At 45.1% G+C, this 19,001-nt stretch overlaps 1 protein-coding gene across 4 annotated transcripts in view; it reads left to right on the plus strand.

Moving 5' to 3' along the window:
- The first annotated feature begins 1,094 nt into the window (after nt 1-1,094).
- arhgap17a (Rho GTPase activating protein 17a) overlaps nt 1,095-19,001 on the plus strand; it is a 33,430-nt gene continuing 15,523 nt past the window's right edge. For 3 of the 4 annotated variants that reach the window (XM_079756455.1, XM_079756458.1, XM_079756457.1), the window contains exons 1-5: nt 3,403-3,518; nt 10,413-10,452; nt 16,710-16,814; nt 17,278-17,310; nt 17,901-17,977. In XM_079756455.1, the coding sequence (XP_079612581.1) occupies nt 3,409-3,518; nt 10,413-10,452; nt 16,710-16,814; nt 17,278-17,310; nt 17,901-17,977 (365 nt within the window). In that variant the 5' untranslated portion in view covers nt 3,403-3,408. Of the gene's footprint in view, nt 1,601-3,402; nt 3,519-10,412; nt 10,453-16,709; nt 16,815-17,277; nt 17,311-17,900; nt 17,978-19,001 lie in introns of those variants that run through there. The other variant, XM_079756456.1, reaches the window with a different exon arrangement.

Consider the following 19,001-nt stretch of genomic DNA (forward strand, 5'->3'; position numbering starts at 1 on the left):
ATGCTGATGAGAAGTGGTGCTTTAGCGCCATCTATTGGCGGTCAGTATCCTTTACGGATACATTTCCCCCTAAATATATGGAATAGAACAATTAGCCTTCTAGAAACTTAACCTGCTTTGCTCCTGAATACATTTTAATTGTAAAACATATGAATGTCTCCAATGTGAATTTGGATAATTACAGATGTAGCCTAATGATTTTGGTTGTTTTGCTTAGAAGACCGCCAACCTGTGGTGGATAGGGTAACTTCTTCTGGATTTCAAGATTGAGTTGATTTTACAACGACATTTTAAGTGGTAGCCTATTCTAATGTGATTATAATGTTGTTTGCTCTAAAATGTGGAGCTGCAGATTGCGGGGTATTATATTATATAATATAATGTAACAAACAGCTGAGAAGTCGGAAACAATCGATGTTCAAGATAATTATCTTTCTGAGTGAGCATAATCAATGTTCTTTGTACGTTCGCAAGTCAACCTACATAAAGCAAGTGGTCCACAAAAAAGAATAATCATAATAATCATATATAAAAGCATTTTTTTAAATTAAAAAATGTCTATATATATACCACGAATACCACCTCTTCATACTATATATATATATATAGTATGAAGATGTCTCTTGAAAACAAAAACTATATATATATATACATAGTATGAAGATGTCTCTTGAAAACAAATTTCGTGGTGCAAATAAGTTGTTATGAAATATGGCACTCATCATACTTCATCATGTTTTTTTTATTAATACACATTTCAAAGACAATGAGGTGTTATATTTGTATTTGTAAATTCGGTCGTATATAATTCATTTTAGGGCTCTTAGTAATTCGATATGTATATAATATGTAAGGAAGTAAGATTAGATGACTATTAAGTCATTTTCATTTTAAAATGCATTTTTTGTGCAATGGATTGATTTGCACCAGAGAATATTGAGGAATGTACAGACACACGCACGAACACAGGAACACGCACACACACGCCCAGTGTAGACCGACAAGTCAGCAGTTTGTCCAGCGGGAGGTAGTGGTGGATGGCAGATGATGATGATGATGCTGCTGCTGCTGCTGCGTGTACTTCCTGCCCCTCATTGAACGCTCTGTTCGAGCAGAGGTGCGCGCTGGTGGTGCTGCTGCTGCTGCTGCTGCGGAGCGTTGGCTCGCCTGGGAAAGTGTTCGACGGATTATCCATCGGGAACGGAGCTAGTACTGTGGGGCTAACGTCAGACTGCAGACGGGACCAGCCATGCAAAGCTGAAAGTGTGGATGTTAGACAGAGCGTCACCGCCGGGGGTTCAACGTATGGCTTTATTAAAAAAAAAGTGTTTTGAGGATCATGCCGTCTTCCCAAAAGGGAACTTTTTCTGAAGTCTGAAGGGCTAGCTCCCGAGCTAGCCAAGCTAGCGAACTATTTTTAATTGGCTTGGAGCTCAATGGCACTCGCTTGTTTCTTCGTGTCATAGCGAAAATACTTAGTGTATACACGGGAATAACCGTGCAGCCGAAGTGTCTTTGAAACGTAGACACCACAAAAGGGACCGAAAATGAAGAAACAATTCAATCGAATGAAACAGCTCGCCAATCAAACTGTTGGCAGGCAAGTACCGTTATTTACTCAACCAACCTACTTTACTCACTTCTGTTTATCTGAACGCTGCCACGCACACGTCCCACTACTCATTTACCTTTGTCCCGATGATAGTTTGGTGTGTTTTACATTTCTATATTTAGCTCTATTTTATTTTACAAGGGAATGCTTAATTTGACCCACACAAACTTTCATCTGCATACAGAGAAGGGGGCATGGCATAATGACACCTTCTTGCCCATTATGTCTTCTAAAATGAACTGCAATCAGAATCGATTGGGCCTGATCACATCTAATAACCATACACTGCGTAGCTCAAATCACCCAAACACGGTCGCCTATCCCATTTCATAGGTGGGACCTTCACTGTAGGCAAACATTTCTCAATGGCTTGTTGTTCTGTGGTAAGTGATTGATGAAACTCAGAGTAGCAGCAGCCCAGGCGATAAGGCACTTTGTTCAGCCTTGACAGCTGTCCCCACTGCTGTTGCTGTAGCCTATATGTTTAATGGTATTGCATTACTTACTATAACAACAAAAAAGCAGTGAATTAGAGGTACAATAACCACGCACTGCAAGCATATACCTTTACATGATTATAGAAATGATGTGGTTGCCTGTTATGTTTACAAGTGTTATTATGGTGATGTGGTAATATGGGTGAAAACAAAGTGTTAAATGTACTACTGGACTTTTAATGAAAGGGGAATAAAAGCCACGTTGTGTGAATAGGGAGGTGAGACACACACAGACACACACAACGGTGTAATTTCCAGTGTCATCACCCAGGTGTGGGATCTGCAAAACGAAGCCAGTTGGTTGGTTACAAACTTAAGAAGCTCGGCATAAGAATATACCAACAGATCAAAACCATGAACGAGACGTCGGCAACACCAAATCAATCTATTATCGGATTTCTAGTGGTGCAGTGAATTGTCTACAAACCAGTATATCAGGAATATGAATTTAATCAGTAGCTGAACAAGTATATCAGGATTTAAAAATAGAAAGAAGAAAATGTAAATGTTGCCAGACACAGATGCCAAAACAAGAAGCTGCCCTAGTTTTCAATTCCAGATGATGGCATTTGGGCCGGGGAAATAAACCATCTACCATTGCCATCTACAGGTCGAGGGTACCTAGCTGTGGTAGTTAACTGTGTTTATTTGCATACTATTCAGTGTGAATTTGAATCTATCTGTAGAAGTCGGCTAAGTAAATGAGCCTTGATGTGGCCTCAGCCAAGTCCAGGGTCTGCAGAATTCGAGGACAACTGGAATACTCATCAATTCTTCAACTGCATCTCAGAGACTCTAAATCAGCATGTGACAGCTGAATTAAAATTGCATGTTTGTACTTGGTTATATGCAGAAAGCAGACGCTTGTACATAAACACAGCGGGATTCTAATGCTGCTTCCACACCAGTGAACAAACAGCAAAACCATCGATATGCATGTCTTCCACACTTCCGCAGTGACAAATTGTGTTGGGCTATTTTATGTGGCTGGCGACGTGGGGAGCAAGTAGTCCAGGTAATGCCTGTGAAGGCGGCCACAGAAATGTGAATTGTGACGGCCCTTCCTTCTGCCCTCTCAGTTCCTGTGATTGTGTGGAGGCAGAACACCGTGTCCAACACTCGGAGGAAATCTCTCCTTCTTCTACAAACAGGAAACTGGCTTTCAGCAAAGTGCTTAGAGAGAGAGAGAGAGAGAGAGAGAGAGAGAGAGAGAGAGAGAGAGAGAGAGAGAGAGAGAGAGAGAGAGAGAGAGAGAGAGAGAGAGAGAGAGAGAGAGAGAGAGAGAGAGAGAGAACTGGCATGTGCATGCTGGAATGGATAGGAAGTAGGATGTCAGGTTTAATTTCTCAGTTGAAGGATGTTTCTGTAATTTATCTTCTCGACTTCCCACTTCGGACCAACCCAGGCAGGTAAAGTGTCAAAACAACGAAGCCTTTTTTAATCATGTGATAGCAATTTGACAGCAGCACACACTGACACACACTGTAATTAACAAAGCACAGACTGCTTGTTCTTTTGGTTATGTCTTGCTGTGATCTGGTCTTTGATGCATCTCGAGTATGTGGGGAAACCGACCTCTGCAAAACATGCCAGACAGAAAAACCAGCTGAATCATTTGCATAAGCAAGGAGCTTGTATGTGAACATGGTTGAATGTAATGTGGGTCCTAGCTGTGTTAACTAGAGAAGGTGATGAATGGGTGTGACATTTTACATAGACTCATGCATTGCTGTGTAGGGCTGGCCCAATTAATCATTATAAACAGTTCATGTATCGTATAATAATACAGAATCTTTGCTGTAAGCTATGTACAAATTGTGAATAATTTTATGGCTTCTATTGTCCTCGTAATTTATTTAGCCTGCGAGACCATCAACCATCATGAGAGTATATTGGACACATTCAAATGAGAGGCAATTCAAAGAAGAGCTTAAACACTTCTCCCCCCAGCTCTGCTTTGTTGTGACCCACTCACTACCTGCTGTCCCCTGTCGTTCGGTACCACATAGGCAGCAGGCTCTAATGCCCTGCTCAGAGAACCCACCTGACAGAAGTGCATGTTGAGGTGGGAGTCAAGGGCTTCACTTCTACCTTCAGACCTCACTTGAGTCTGTTTGAGTCAGCTGTCCACCCTATACTGTCGGCCTGTCCCTGGGTGTTTCCCTGGCCCCGTTCCAGCCCCCTCCGGCAGTACAATAGCTGCTGTAAGCCGAGAATTGTATGAGGCTGTGCAAGCAGCAAAAAGGCGGCCGGGCGTACATTCAGCCGGCCTATTGCTGCTAAATCAAACATTTGATAGCAATCCATCCGGTATGCCCCCGAGATAAGATTAGAGGGAAGGGCTGTCACCTTGATCAGAACGTAGGCCTAATAATAGAGGGCCCGTGCGATCAGAACGGTTATTACGATGCTTTGTAACGGGGATGCGGTTCGCTCTCTCTCGGTAATTCTCCCTCGGGCCTTTCATCTGGGCCCCGTATCCATTACCTTAAGCTGCCAACTGTTGCGAACACAACGGTCTGACCCTGGCTACCCCCCAGTCCCACTGACGCTTGGGGAGCCATCCACCGCCGCGGCATTGTGTTAACTGTTGTCATATTCACTTACCGGCCCGTCTCCCTGATACCAGGTAACCGTGGTTACTGTCCTTAAAACCGTCAGCCCTGGCCTGCGCTGTGAGGGACGCCCCTAGTTGTGGCTAACAAGTCAGATGTTAGCATAGCGGTATGTGTGACACACTTCTATCTAAATTGATTCTCCCCGGGTTGGGCAATGCAACAGTTTCACTGAAGCTCAGCTGATGCCGGGGAAAACAACAGTTGTTTTGTTTTTTTGTTTACCCCCCCCCCCCCTGGCCTTCCCTTCCCCCTCGGTTGGCCTGGTACAACGGAACCGTAGGCGGTCTATTTTCTGCCGCAGACAGTCTTGTTTGAGTTTGTTTGTTAACACAAAGTGTCCTTCATCGCTGCTCCCAACACGTTCTGGCAGCCTTGGTCGACACCAGCAGGCTGTCTGCAGAACCATGGCTCCCGCTCGGACATCTGGGTCTAGTCGGTCGCTGATTGTATGTTGCTGTGGCTGTCAAAGATCTCGTCTTTTTGGTAGGCTTTCTTAAAGAGCCGCTCCAGAAGCGTGTGTGTGTGTGTGTGTGTGTGTGTGTTTGTGTGTGTGTGTGTGTGTGCGTGTGCGTGTGCGTGTGTGTCTGTGTCTGTGATGTCTCCCCAACTAGCGCTAATCCATACTCCTCCGGTTTCTTTTTATTTTGGGGGGGGGGGCGTGCTGGCCTGGACCACTACAACCTTCTTACATTGGCCCTCCCCACTCTACTTTCACCCCTGTCTCTCTCCTCTCTTCCTCTCTGTCTTTATTCACTCTGTGTGCTATCCTTTTTTCGCCACACTGGAGGATTTAAAAGCACCCCCCATCACTGTGTATCCCTGCTCCTCTGCCGTCCAGCCCCCTTCATCACTGCCATCCTTTCCCTCCCTGACTGTCTCTCTGTAATTGAAAGCAGCTGTCCACCACTGTCACGGGTTCACCATAGTTTGCCATCGCCTGGCTACCCCCCCAACCATCCATCAAACTAAACATCCTAGGCAGAAGGGGGTTCATCAGGCTCCAGGTTAGCTTTCCTATAGCTGGTGCTATCACTTGGTGGGTCGGTTAGAGTAGACTACCTGTTGCTAGACCCGTGGCTGAAATGTAGATATTCAGGTTAGACCTGGCCAATTGAGAAACGCCACAGAGGAAGTACAAGACAGACAACACTCACTGAGACCACGAGGCTGCAAAAGCTTCTAGATAGCAGGATGCAGAGAGATGCAGACAAACGATAGAGGGATTGAGAGAGTGGGAAAGTGTCAGAGTTGGATTAGCAAACATAGTGGAGGGGTGAGGTCAGGCTTTTAACAAAAATTTGTTGTCAAACAGCTTGGTTCATTTTGCTAGCTTTGTTGCTTTCGTCTAATTTGACTCACAATAGTTGGTTGATTTAGGTCTGAGCTAATCAAAGGATGTTTCTGTTGAAACTCCACTACATCCCATGTACCATGATTCTCCTCTCTGTAACCTCTGCTCCCTGATGCAGTGGTACAACGGCTCTGGAAATGGGTTTAGGTTTCACAGAATCTCAAACATTAACTTTCCGCCTGGCTTCGACTACTTTTAAGGGACACATGGGCTTCATCAGCCATTCCTGGACAGGCTCCAGGAATGGCCCGTCCAGGAACAATGAAAAAATGGCGTTGTACACCCAAAGTTATTTCCATTGTTCAATCTAACTATTGTTCCTTGACTTACACACAAGCAACAGACTAGCATCCTATTTACATTCTTTCAACAGATAGCGAACACTTTATCCATCCGGCCAGCGAGATTCCTAATAGAAGTAATGAACCTCTCGATGAGGGCTGGTAAACCGCAAGGGTAAAGCATTGTATCTGGTGGCAGCTTTCCACTGGGGTATGGGACTGCCCAAGCTTGTAGGCTACCAAAATTTTTTTTTCCATCAGTCCCATTCGAAAATACTGCTGACAAAGATAAACGTTAATGCGCCCCACTCCTATCCCCTAAACTCCCGAACCTATAACCCACAACTACAAGGGCATAACTGGAAGCTTGAATGGTTGCTATTGTCTGTGCAGTTTGAGCCCCCATCGTCGTAGTAGGCTGCATGCTGCAGCCCAGTTAAGCCATGCCATCTGGATTTAACTGTCATTGTGCATAGCGACTTAGACTCTGTGTCCTCCCTTATGTCTGGTTTGGTGTAATTGTGTCACTTAAAGTGACGTTTATTTGTCCTCACTGTATACGTCTGTGTCTTTGCCAATTTACCAGTTAATCAGTCAGTTGGTTGTGTTGTTTTCTATTGATTTGGATTGTTCAACTGTAGCAAACGGCTACAATAGCCAAAGTGTGTGTGTGTGTGTGTGTGTGTGTGTGTGTGTGTGTCTGTCTCTGATGTGGGCTGGGGATTGACATCTGCACCTCCTCACAACATTGCGGCTTTTGTTGCCCTAAAGCAACACATGAATTATTGACCAAGTAATGTTTAATATGTTAACGTGGGCATAAAGCAGTCGTCACACTCCTACACACGTCCAGGCCTGACAATGTTTTATTGCGCTCCCCCGGAGGTAGCCCACAGTCAGTGTCTAGACTTTATGAACTACCAGTTCTGCTTGATGGAGATGACATAAACGACCCCTCTCTATCCAGGTTGGATGGAAAATAAGGTCCTTCATAGGTTCACAAAGTACCTTCCTATTAGCCTTATTAACGCAGAAACCTTCCCATTATACCCCTATACTGTGGGGAAATATGATGAAATACGGTGGAGGAGGAAGTATAATTGCCCTCTCGAACATAACATGGGGTAGCAGACGAATCAAAACTCAGCAAGAACATGATGCACACAATAATTAACAAGATGTGACTGACGGGGTTAATTGGCAATACCCAGGTAGTATCTGACCATATCCAGGTGTTCCTTCGTGTGGCCTGTACTAGTATGGATGGATGAATACCAGAGATGTACGGATATATCTGCCACCAATGTAGGCCTACATTCACAATTTTGTAATATTGTATGTGTTTTTGTGTATTTTGCTATAAAATGTAATTACTAATGCTATCATCCTAAAATGAGTGAATATATCAACTTCGAAATGTCTTTGTAGATGCAACCCTTAAGAGGTGGCTATTGATAAGAGGCATGGGCCCAGGGTGTTCTCACGGCCTCCTCCTTTTAAGTGGATCTAATCGGCCTGACTCCTTAGTTAACTATTAATAGGCTCCAGTCTGGGAGGGTGACGTAGCAAGGCAGTACACAGACCCCACCGTCATAGTGCTAGCTTGCCTGTTGAACTCCCAAAACAACCTCCTCATATTGGAAAGACCGCGTGGACCACATATTCATGTTCCCTCTAATTCTATGTGGGCAGTGGTTCCAGCGTTGGTCATTTTGAAATCTGTGTGTGATGCTGTTACAGAGTGTGAAGCTTCGGGAACTTCTACAGTAACTTCTCTAAGCCCTGAGCAGTTATAGCAAAGCTTTTCGCATTACCCAGCATCTCATTACTACTTAGAATCTCATTACTACTCAGACTGAGCTGGTTCTACCCTTGCATATTAAGATCAGAATCCCCTGAAACAAATGTAAGGTTTAACATCAGCTTTCAGAAAGATGAATAATTAGTCTCCAAAGTGATGTCGTAAACACTCCCAAAACCGCAGTGCCCATAGGAGCACAGGATTAAGATTACAGCAACCGCTTGCGTCTAGTGGTCAAGGTGTTTGACTCCAAGTCGCAGGGTTCTGGGTTCCAACCACAAGGTCAGCAGCCGGCCTGTAGGCAAAATCCCTACCTGCTCATCAATTACATGCCGCTTTAGATCAAATCCTTCGCTTAATGTCTAAACAAACGGTAAGACACAACCAAGTCCAGTCCAAAGATAGTATTGAGGTGATCTCCCTGCAGTCATCTCTGCATTGAGGCTTATTTTGGTCCGGATTGTCACAGGGATACCCTAGCCTAGCCCATGTGCCAACACTGGACCAGATTTGGGAGACTGGTCCCTCCCCAAGCAGCTGTTGCCCAGACTGGCTCTATATTAGTAAGAAAATGCATGGTGTCTAGTTGTTGGCCTCGGTTAACCGTCCTCACAGCAGTGTAATGTGCTGTTTAGGTTGGATTATATTGGAGTTGTTTGGCAATTTTTCCCGCCCTATTAAGAAGTTTGGTCGAAGTAATGCTGACTCTGCTTTTACGGTGTGCAGCACGTCAGCTTTGCTATAAAATGGCTCACTTATGTCTTTACCCCATGGAGAGAGACTTGTTGTGCTGCATGAAGCCCTCCATTTGCTCTCTCAAATTGGGAAAGGACTGCGAGAACTGACCCCACATCAGCCATTGCGTGGCTTAGCCAGATTTGTCACCACCCTAAATAGCAATGTAGTTAAGGTATACATTTGCCTCCTTCACCTCTAGTACTTCTAGTACCACCTTTCTACTAGGCTCAGGGAAGGCTACTGAAATGACCATAGGGTGTTCGTCCCCCCAATCGAAGTCTACCTGTCCTTCAGTGAGATGTCCTACCCCTACCTTCTCCTGATGACACGCAAGACTAATTCACCAAGTCACTTTGGGTGAAGGTGTCTCCTAAATGATTAGACCTAAATAGTAGTACTAAATACAGTTGGTTTGTGATGACTAGGGGTGTAGCGGTACACTGAAGTCACGGCTCGGTTCATACCTCGGTTCAGACATCACGGTTCGGTACGAGTTCGGTACAATGAAGGGAAAATAAAAAACAAAAATGCAGAAGGCAATTCTTTTTTATTGTCTCAGGTTGTACCACCTAGTGTCATACATTCTCTCCCCTGAGCTAGCTGCAACAGACTGAACTGTGTTACCTCAAATGTAAACAGTAAACAATAAGTACCCCACATCACCTCCAGACAAAATAAGACATTCAGTTCTAAAACTGAAAATTCAGCATGTCTTATTTATGAAAGTGCAAAGTACACAGAATTTGCTCATTTCCACCGGAGGGTGTGGGTCGGTTCGGGCTGGCTTGGTGGAGTAGTGAAGGTGCGGTTCAGCGCAGCTCAGTTACGGCTCGCGTTTCCACCGCCGACAGTACCCTTATGGCGCATTTCCCCTTGAGGGTGCGGGTCCGTTCGGTGCGGCTTGGCTCCCTTGCTGGATGTAGACCTCGGATGCTGGGTTCACTTTAGGAAAGGTTTCTTTTTTTATCTTATGGGAACGTCAGGTCACCTTGATTTCAAATGGGTGACGTCAACGGACCTACGATTAATTAATCGGGGAATATGGAAGTGATCTATGAAAGAATGTTGAAAAAAAAGTATGAAAGAATGTTCTTAATACAAGTCAAGCCTGTAATCTTGTTTGTACAGCCCTTCATCACAGTCACAGTCTCAAAGGGCTTCACAGGCCAAATAACACGACATCCTTTCACTCTCATGTCCGGAAAAGGGCTTGGACACACTTAATTTAAAGCTTGTTGTACGAGCCGGTGGGCTTCACCTTTCAAACATTCATATAATAACATTGTTTTCCCTCCACCTCAAAGGCCTGTATAAAACCCTAAAGGGTCAACACTGATGCTCTCCACGTTTTGTCCCATGCTGTACACTTGAATTACCTGTGTGTTTTCACTGTTTGTTTGCCTCCAGAACAGAAGTCTGCACAGTCTCTGCACAATGCCTCCAATGTACCAGCTTTCATTGCCTGTCAATGCTAAGCTGGATTTTAATCAATGTGTTTTTCCTTTCATTCTCAGGGCAGAGAAAACAGAAGTTCTCAGCGATGACCTCCTACAGGTAAATCATTAAAGCTTGTATGCCGGCTTCTCACTGAAGTGCCATGTTTCAGGCTTCCAGGGATGAAGAAACATCTAGTTAGTTAAGGGTGTTTAACTCACATCCTAAAGGTTCTCGGTTCCATCCCCAATAGCAGCAGTCTACCTGTAGACATGCTTACACAATTAGCTCCATTAATGGAGAAATCGTTTTGAGGGCTATCTTTTTATTTGTGGTCACATATGGGATCTCAGTTTGAATAATATATTTGTGATGGAAAACACTGAAGAAAATAATTAACGCAAATGGTCTTAACTTGGGGTTGTGCACTTGTGTTTCTCATGATGATGTCTTAATGCTGCTGCAAATTTGGAATAGTCAGCGAGAGTGATTCAAGTAAATGTTTATTTCCAGCCCTTTGAGATTTTATGGATTATAGAGAAATGATAACGATGGATAGAAAGGAATTGTGAAAATGTGTTTGCTAGGTTAAGAGTAGTATGTATATCATTGATTGACAGATTATGCTAAGTCTTTTTGGACGCAGGTCAATTTGGATCAAACCTTTTAAATCCAAGCGGAATGGTTATCAAAAAAAGTATTTAAAAGTGTGTGTGTGTGTGTGTCTGTGTGTGTATCTAAACCATGAACACATGTGTGTCTTTGGATATTATTATGCAAGGCATGCATGCGTATACGGGTAGGGCTTTCCCAGGAAGCCTCTCCTCTCTGCAACTGTGACAGACAGCAGGTGTTGTCGCTTCACAATGCCGGCTGTCTCTTTTAAAGAGCCAGTGAAGCGTTTCAGCTGGAATTCGAATTCTAAACGGGGGCCTTTCTTCAGTGACAGCGATTAAATGGCATAGATTTCTACGTTGACGATCATAGGAGCCAAATGACCACGTTTTAAAATGGTTTAGGGTTCACTGACTCTTTAAAAGAGATTCCAACCCCGTTCCCTTCCTGTCACTTGGGAATGGGTGCGTGAACCCCAGGCTCTGTGTGTCAACAGCTACGACCTGTGTGCTATGAGACACTCCTTTGGACACATGCCAGATCGACTTTAGTTATTTTAATCTGTTATTTATTTGTTTTTTAGTTTCGCCTTTGCTTAACCAGAGAACAAAAATCACGGAGATTACATAATCTAGTCATGGCCGAGAACGGCAGCAGCAGGCTTTTACGCCACGTGAAACGTTACAGATGGACAATTGTTTTGGGACAATGAAACCACAAACAATATATGCAAAATACAGTACGTAAAAAGACACTGCAGAGGTGGAGAATGGGAGGGAAAGTAAAGGAAGGCCTAGAATGACACCTATATGCATTTTAAAGTGTTAAGTTAGCCTATTCCAAGTCATTGCAGCAATGTGTAGTGTTTATTCCTCCCTCGTCAGTATAGGCAGGAGCCTTGAGGAGCCAGTGAAACCACTGTTTCAGCTCGAATTCAAACACTAAGAGATAAAATCGTTATTTTTGGATTGACAGTTTTAGGGAAGATGGGGGTGTGTTATCCCCATGGTTACGACCCACGCCAACTTTGTGATACTTTTTTGAGTGTTGTATGAGTGTTACAATATGGTTATGAGAATTCTAATGACTGCTGTTGGTTGTGACGAGTGCTTTAGAAAAGGCATTTAACCCTTTTCCCTAAACTGGGGACTTATTACAGTAACAGTGATAAAATGACATAGTTAATATTTGTGAGGATCATATCAAGACAATTTCACACATTTGAAACTACAGATGTGTACAGGTAATTTCAGATTTCCCCTAATCAGTGTGAGCCTTCTGGACATAGGCAGAACTAATAATCATGTTGGGTGATCTGTTGGCAAGGCTGATGTGGCCCTTCTGAGTTCATTAGACTAAGCTAAATGGGATAATAGAGTAATGTGATTACTTGACTGCAGTGCAGTCTTTAAGACCAGAAAAGAGCACGCAATATGCAAGTTCTGGCACGATACCTTTGGACAACCATTTATCGTGGATACATTCACTGTGTTCAATTGTATGAAGAAGATGTATAAAATAATATTAATGAAGTACCCATCCCAATTCTTTTTTTTTGGAATAAAGATAACCTAACCTTAGGAACCACCTACAGGTGTTGTTACAAGATTAAAAGTCCCCTCCCCCACTATCCCAGAGTTAATAATTAGCCATTTATCCAAGCTAGAGGGCCCACTGTTGTGGGGGGCGGTGTCCACCTGCCCAGGGCCTGGGAGCGCAACAGAATGCAGGCCTGAATCATCTGTCTGCTCAGGACAGACAGATGGACAGGCAGGCCGACTAACAGACAGACAGACAGACAGACAAAGGAGATGGGGTCGGCAAGAGGAAGGAACAAACGTCCTCTTGGGAGGAAAGCAAAAAAAAAAAACCCTGCTTTTCTGCAGAGGACTTTTATTCTAGTGTTTGAGAAGTTTTTACTGAAGTGAAACAGAAATCCAAACCTCAGTGGAATCACACATTTACAGTAAAGACTTTAAGGAACTCGGTTCATTTTTATTTTATGCAAACCACGCTTGACATGACGTGTTACTCCCCCCCCGGCCCCCCGACATACACACCAGCGCCCCCGCCCCATGACAATCTGTTGGTGAACAAGGCCTCCCCGTACCTGATCCACCATCACCGTCGTGCTCCTCCACCTTACTCATGCTTTACCTTCACCACCCATGTCATCCGAACCCCCCCCGTATCGAGGCGTGGACCCTCAGTCTCTCTTCATTTAACCTGACCCCCCCCCCCCCCCCCCCCCCCCACACACACACACACACACACACACACACACACCTCTCACTCTCGGTCAAAGGTCAAACCGGTCACGGTAACCCTCCCCCTTCTTTACCTTATGAATGTAAAATCCCATTCTAAAGGGTCCAATGGAGAGTCCGTACATTAACACATCCGTCCCTTTAAAGATGTAAAAAAAAAGCTTCACTCATTTTTTACTTCTTAATCATTTGATGGCCATATCTTGATTTCCTCATTCCAAATATTAAAAAAAAGGGTGTTTCTCTCTCTCTCTCTCTCTCTCTCTCTCTCTCTCTCTCTCTCTCTCTCTCTCTCTCTCTCTCTCTCTCCATGATTGAATAATGCTATTTGGATAACAGATGATGACACGAGACAAATGATTATAACGTTTTTTAGAGGATGCAGAGTTGGCCTGGTAACAGGCCTCACAACAGCTCTTTGTCACTCTCCAGTTAGGGAGAGGCAGAGGCTCATATCTTATTCATTCATCCGTCAGCCGACTCCAAACCAGTTAGTGTTTTGCAACTAACTACTTTACCATTCTTGAATGTCGAACCGGTCCAACCCTTTCTACATCTCTACCTCTCGCTCTCTCTCACTGTCCTAATTTGTCTCTCCCTCCCCTCTGCCTCTCCCTCTCGCTTCCCCTGGCTGCCTGCGTGTTTGGGATTCCCTTGTCCATCATGGTCTGGGCTCCTCTGCTTATGCATTGCTAGTGTGCGTGCATGTTTTCTTTGTGCGCAAGTGACTCACACTTTATTTGTGTCTAATTGTGTTATTGTGATGGAAACAGGAGCCAAAACAGGCCCATGTAAACATGACACGACCGTGAGAACGCGCTCATAAACACAAGCACACCCACCATCCTTTCCACTGGTCAAATGGAGACTTATAAGCAAGGGAATCCCCTGTATGTGTGCGCATGTGTGTGCGGGGGAGAGGTGGTGTGTGTGTGTGTGTGTGTGTGTGTGTGTGTGTCTATTGCGTCTATCTGCAGTGTTTCGCCTGAAAACTTCCAGCAATGGAACAGCTAGGTTCCAAAGGCGCTTGATTTCTCGCGCTTGGAATTATGTTGGCTACCCTAAATGCTATTTTGTATTATTTGAAAATGTGTGAATCATAGGTTCCACCTCCCGCACCTCCCTCAATTGTAACATTGTATCATTGGCATTATTGTCATTAGAGAACTGTTGAGGATAAATACCACAGCAAAATAGTATTATAAAGCTATGAGCTTGTGACCGAACCACAGTGGATTGGACCAATCAGCGTCCTCTGATGGACTACGTGATCCATGTGATGGACGGTGATAGACAGATGGTTCATCCAATCCCTTGCCAAGTATCTTTTGAAAGTGCCTGCCCTCTTCCAAACCTAGACGACCTACCAGATGGTTCTGTGAAACCATCTGGCAGGTCAGGGTAACTATCTTTAGACAAATGTAGCGTAAAAAGAGGAAGTGAGATAATAATAGAAAGTAGATGTATTTGATTGTTGAGAACCGAAGTCCCAGTATTATGAAACCCAGACGATGGGATGGATACCAATTTGAAAGTGAAAAACATTGTTTTTTTTGTGTTGGAATGCACCCAAGGCCCACTGGAAACTTCCTTGCGCAAAACTCCACACCGCCGCTGGAAACAATCGGAGGGGAAGCACTGATGGGCCATATTTAACCCAGCTGTTTTGAAAATGCAGGGGGCACCATGAGTTGGGAGTGACGTACGTGTGTGTGTGTGTGTGTGTGTGTGTGTATGTGTGTGTGTGTGTGTTTGCGGATATGTATTCCGAAGCCTGTGGAATGCATGTGTTCTGTTTTCGGAGCGTGGTGGTGGTGGTCCGCGGTTCCTCCCCTGTTGCTCTCCCTGCCCTCTGACCCTCACATTGTCTCTCCCTTCACCCAGTCCTCCTCATGAATCACCGTCTTTCCTCTCGCCTACCTTTCATCAAACGTACATCAGTGTGTGTGTGTGTGTGTGTGTGTGTGCGCGCATGTGTATGCATATTTTTGTTCCCATGACTTGTTGTTTCCCCTCCGGTCATGCCATTTTGGGAAGGGCAGACACACCCCTCCCGTTCTGTTCTGTATGGCAGAGCGAGTCGTAAACAACTGGGGACCTGCCCTGCGCGCCGTCTCTCACGGGAGCTGCCAAGTCTCAAAGCCACTGCTCTCGCAGCGTCACCGACCGTGGCTTCTGTCTGCGGGGCAAGGGTTGGGCCGGGGGCCAGCCCGCAGCTGAGGTCTATTCGAGGGCATCGGGAGGGCTTAAACACGCTCCACCAAGACCTAGCTTAATGCTAATGTCTTGTCTTGTGAGTGTGTGTTTGTGTGTGTGTGTCTCTTGGATAAGCACCTGGCACTAGCAGTACAGCCAGGCCGCAGAGCTTTCAATTGGCCTCTGTGCTCCCAGGCAGGCTAGCTGTGAGCCTTATCATTGAGCAGCTCATCAAAGATAGCATTATTGTAGGTTGTGCTGAAGAGCACAGAGTGGATCTGTGTAGTCCGTGGTCGGCACACAGGGGCAGGCCTGTTGCGGTCCAAAAAAAAAGAAGTGTTTTTTCCTTTTTTATTTTTCTCCCCCTGAAATCCACACAACCTTTTCTTTTCTTTTTTTTTTACAGTCTGTCACAGCCCGCTGGCCGTTGCCATGGGCACGCTTTGGATGAGTCATCGTTTTGCTTTTTCGGGGAACATTCCAGCAGTGGCCGATCGGACAAGCCGTATCAATCATGTTTTACCTTTGACCTTTTGGGAATACAAACAAAATAAAAGTTATGACGCAGAGATTCTCACAGGCTGCCAGCAGATCAAATTAGGCCTGGCAGTAATTACAGTTTGGGAACGTGAAATATCAGAGAGCCACCCATGGAATCAACAAGATCCACAATGGGTCTTTATACGACACCGAAACGTCTGTTTGCATTGCTGACATCGTCCCGTGTGTCACCTCAATCATGAAAAGAAAAGTAGGGAGGTTTGAAAGGGATTTGGGACAGCGCCTGAGTGCTGATAAGACTTATCTCACCCGAGTTAATCACGCGCTTACCGCACACAGTGGAGCGATGACGCGGCAAGGAGGGCCGTCACGCTGTCTCTGAGCGTTGAGTCAGCTGTTGACCCCGGCCTGTATCCCTCCTACAGGTCACTCAGACACTCTGGGGCGCGGGAGATTGGCCTCTGGCTGGCCCTGTTGTTTGGGGTTCAATGTTTGGATCGATTTCTCCCAAGTAACGTGTGTGTGTGTGTGTGTGTGTGTGTGTGTGTGTGTGTGTGTGTGTGTGTGTGTGTGTGTGTGTGTGTGTGTGTGTGTGTGTGTGTGTGTGTGTGTGTGTGTGTTTCGCTGCTACCTATACCCTTGAGTATTGATGCCCGTACCATGAGGACCCATGCAACTTAAACATGATTCTGTCAATGTACTATAATGCACTTTAACTATTTTTGTCCCTACATTAATTGTCTTTGATGTGGACTTAAATGAATCGTTTAAATGTGTGTGTGTGTGTGTGTTCTCCAGATCGAGCGGCGGATGGAGGTGGTGCGGGTGGTGTCCCACAACACGCACAAGAGGATGGTCACATGCCTGCAGGGCCACGTCGGTGCGGACGCCGAGAAGAGACACGTACGTTCCATCGGTTTGGACTGGAAATACGCCCCCATCATTCGTTCATCGCTATGTTATCATGATATCATTTTCTAATTCTATTATGTACATTTCATTTTTTTTTAAAGGTGACCTATTATACTTGCAGGTGTGAGTGTGATTAGCCATTACAAGCTGTTTTAAAATCCGGCCTCTTCTGACATCCCTAGTGGGCTTGTCCAACTAGATTACTGGATAGATCAGTCTACCAGGTAGACTGGAGCAAACTGTAGCTGGTGGTATAATATGTCACCTTTAAACACTCCCAAAATGAATGGATTTCTCTCCAAAGTCGTATATAACCAATCCTCTCCTTCCCAGGGGAATGTTTAACTCTGTGTTTTAATCAGCAGTCCATGTCCCCCAACCCTCTGTGAAACCCCGTTTGACTTTTCTTTTACATTTTGTTTTCTTTGTGTTTCCCACCCAACATGCACCCCAGTCTGTACCGCGCCTCTATACAGGAAATGGTCAGGTAAACCAACAAAAACAAACAACTCCTACGCCACCGAAACGCTTCACCTTAACCACTCTACTTCCATTTCCTCCTGGCTCCCGCACGCCCATCCGCTTCACTGGGCCCTGCCCCAGTGCGTCTCGGCTGGGTTTCCATGGCTGGTTGTTTTTCTCTGGTTCTTAAATCATGCTGACTCATTCAGGGGTGTGACTGGGGACCCGTTCATAGCGGATCCTGTTCCAGAAGGTCACCTTCTTCTTTTTTTCTCCTTCTTCTGAGGTCTTTTGTAGGGCAGTTCATTCCATTCCTTGCGCTGCCATCTTGTGAGCCGTGAAGCCATCTGCGCAAATCTGTTCCCCTCGCTGTGAATGCGCACTCCCTGTCCTCCTCTTTAAATTCTTTAATGTTTTATCATTGAGGGGGAAACATTTTTCTTCTGCTGCTGCGGCTGGCCTCGAGAGAATGTGAAACGGATGTCTTCAGACTTAATCTTTTTAACTTTTGGACAAAACTATGTGGCTCGTTCCAAATCTAATCAGCTTCTACATTTCTCTTCCCCCTCTCTCCTTCTCTCCCTCTCTTCATACCACACCAAACATGAACTCCAGAAAAAGCTCCCCCTGACGGCTCTATCCCAGGCCATGGTGGACGGCGGGGGCCAGCTCGGAGAGGACTCACTGATTGGGTGAGTGGGAGAGCAGCTCCGGTGATTGACAGGCCAGGCAGCCACCTAGGCTGGACCGTTGCTATGTGGGGCAGATGCACCCCAGAGGTTTGAGAAATTGGACGCCACCAGTCTTGGGGGGGGGGTAAAGAAAAGAGCGGCCCTGCCTTCTGCTTTTCCGGTTGACGGGCCGCTCAACAGTTTCGGAGCTTTTATCTCATTGTTCAAAATAATAAGATAATAAGTTGTTTCTATATATAGAGGACATGTATTCAAATTCCCAGTAGATATTAAAAAAGAATGAGAGAGCGTTTTGGTCACGAGACCGCTGGCTTCATTGTCCCTTTGTGTGACATGTGGTGCAATAAGAGACGGAAATGTAAACTATTAACTATTAAGTAAACCAAAATTTTCTGTATGATTTCACCTTTGCGTCGTTAATGGCCTTGTCGACTCTCAGCCGAGGACGGGGCAATCGAAAGTAGAATTGGAAGCATTCCACTTCCTTATACGTGGTTAAAGAGGGTAGATAAAGATTTAAAAGATGCCACAGCTCCTTGCTTCAAAACGTACCAACAACCCATTTCTCTATTTTTTTTTCCCCGTGTGTTGCAAACACCTGGGTATTTCCAGTGGAATGGAGATGTAGATAGTGCCTTGTGTTGTACCATCCACCCAGCCCACAGCAGTGACTCCTCACACCACATTTTGTTGTCTAGACACGAGGGGGAAGAGAAAGTACAACAGTCAGCCTGAAGGCAAGCACTATTCCAGCGCACCACATGAGCCGAGGGCACCGGAGAGGAATGTACTAGGGAGCCTTGCATGATAGTTGTTATAAAATGGTGATATATTTTAATATTTGCTCTGTATTGATTGGCTGAGAGGGAGAGCGCTGTTGGTCTCCCTCCCTTGTGTGTGTGTGTGTGTGTGTGTGTCTGTGTCTGTGTGTGTGATTGATTCCCATCCAGAGGGATAATCAGTGGCCGTTGATTTGATAATTAGGGAGAAATGTGCCTTGCTGTTCTTAAACCCTTTCTTTCTC

The sequence above is a fragment of the Pollachius pollachius genome (genome assembly GCF_949987615.1).
Source record: "Pollachius pollachius genome assembly, chromosome: 19".
Classification (NCBI taxonomy): domain Eukaryota; kingdom Metazoa; phylum Chordata; class Actinopteri; order Gadiformes; family Gadidae; genus Pollachius; species Pollachius pollachius.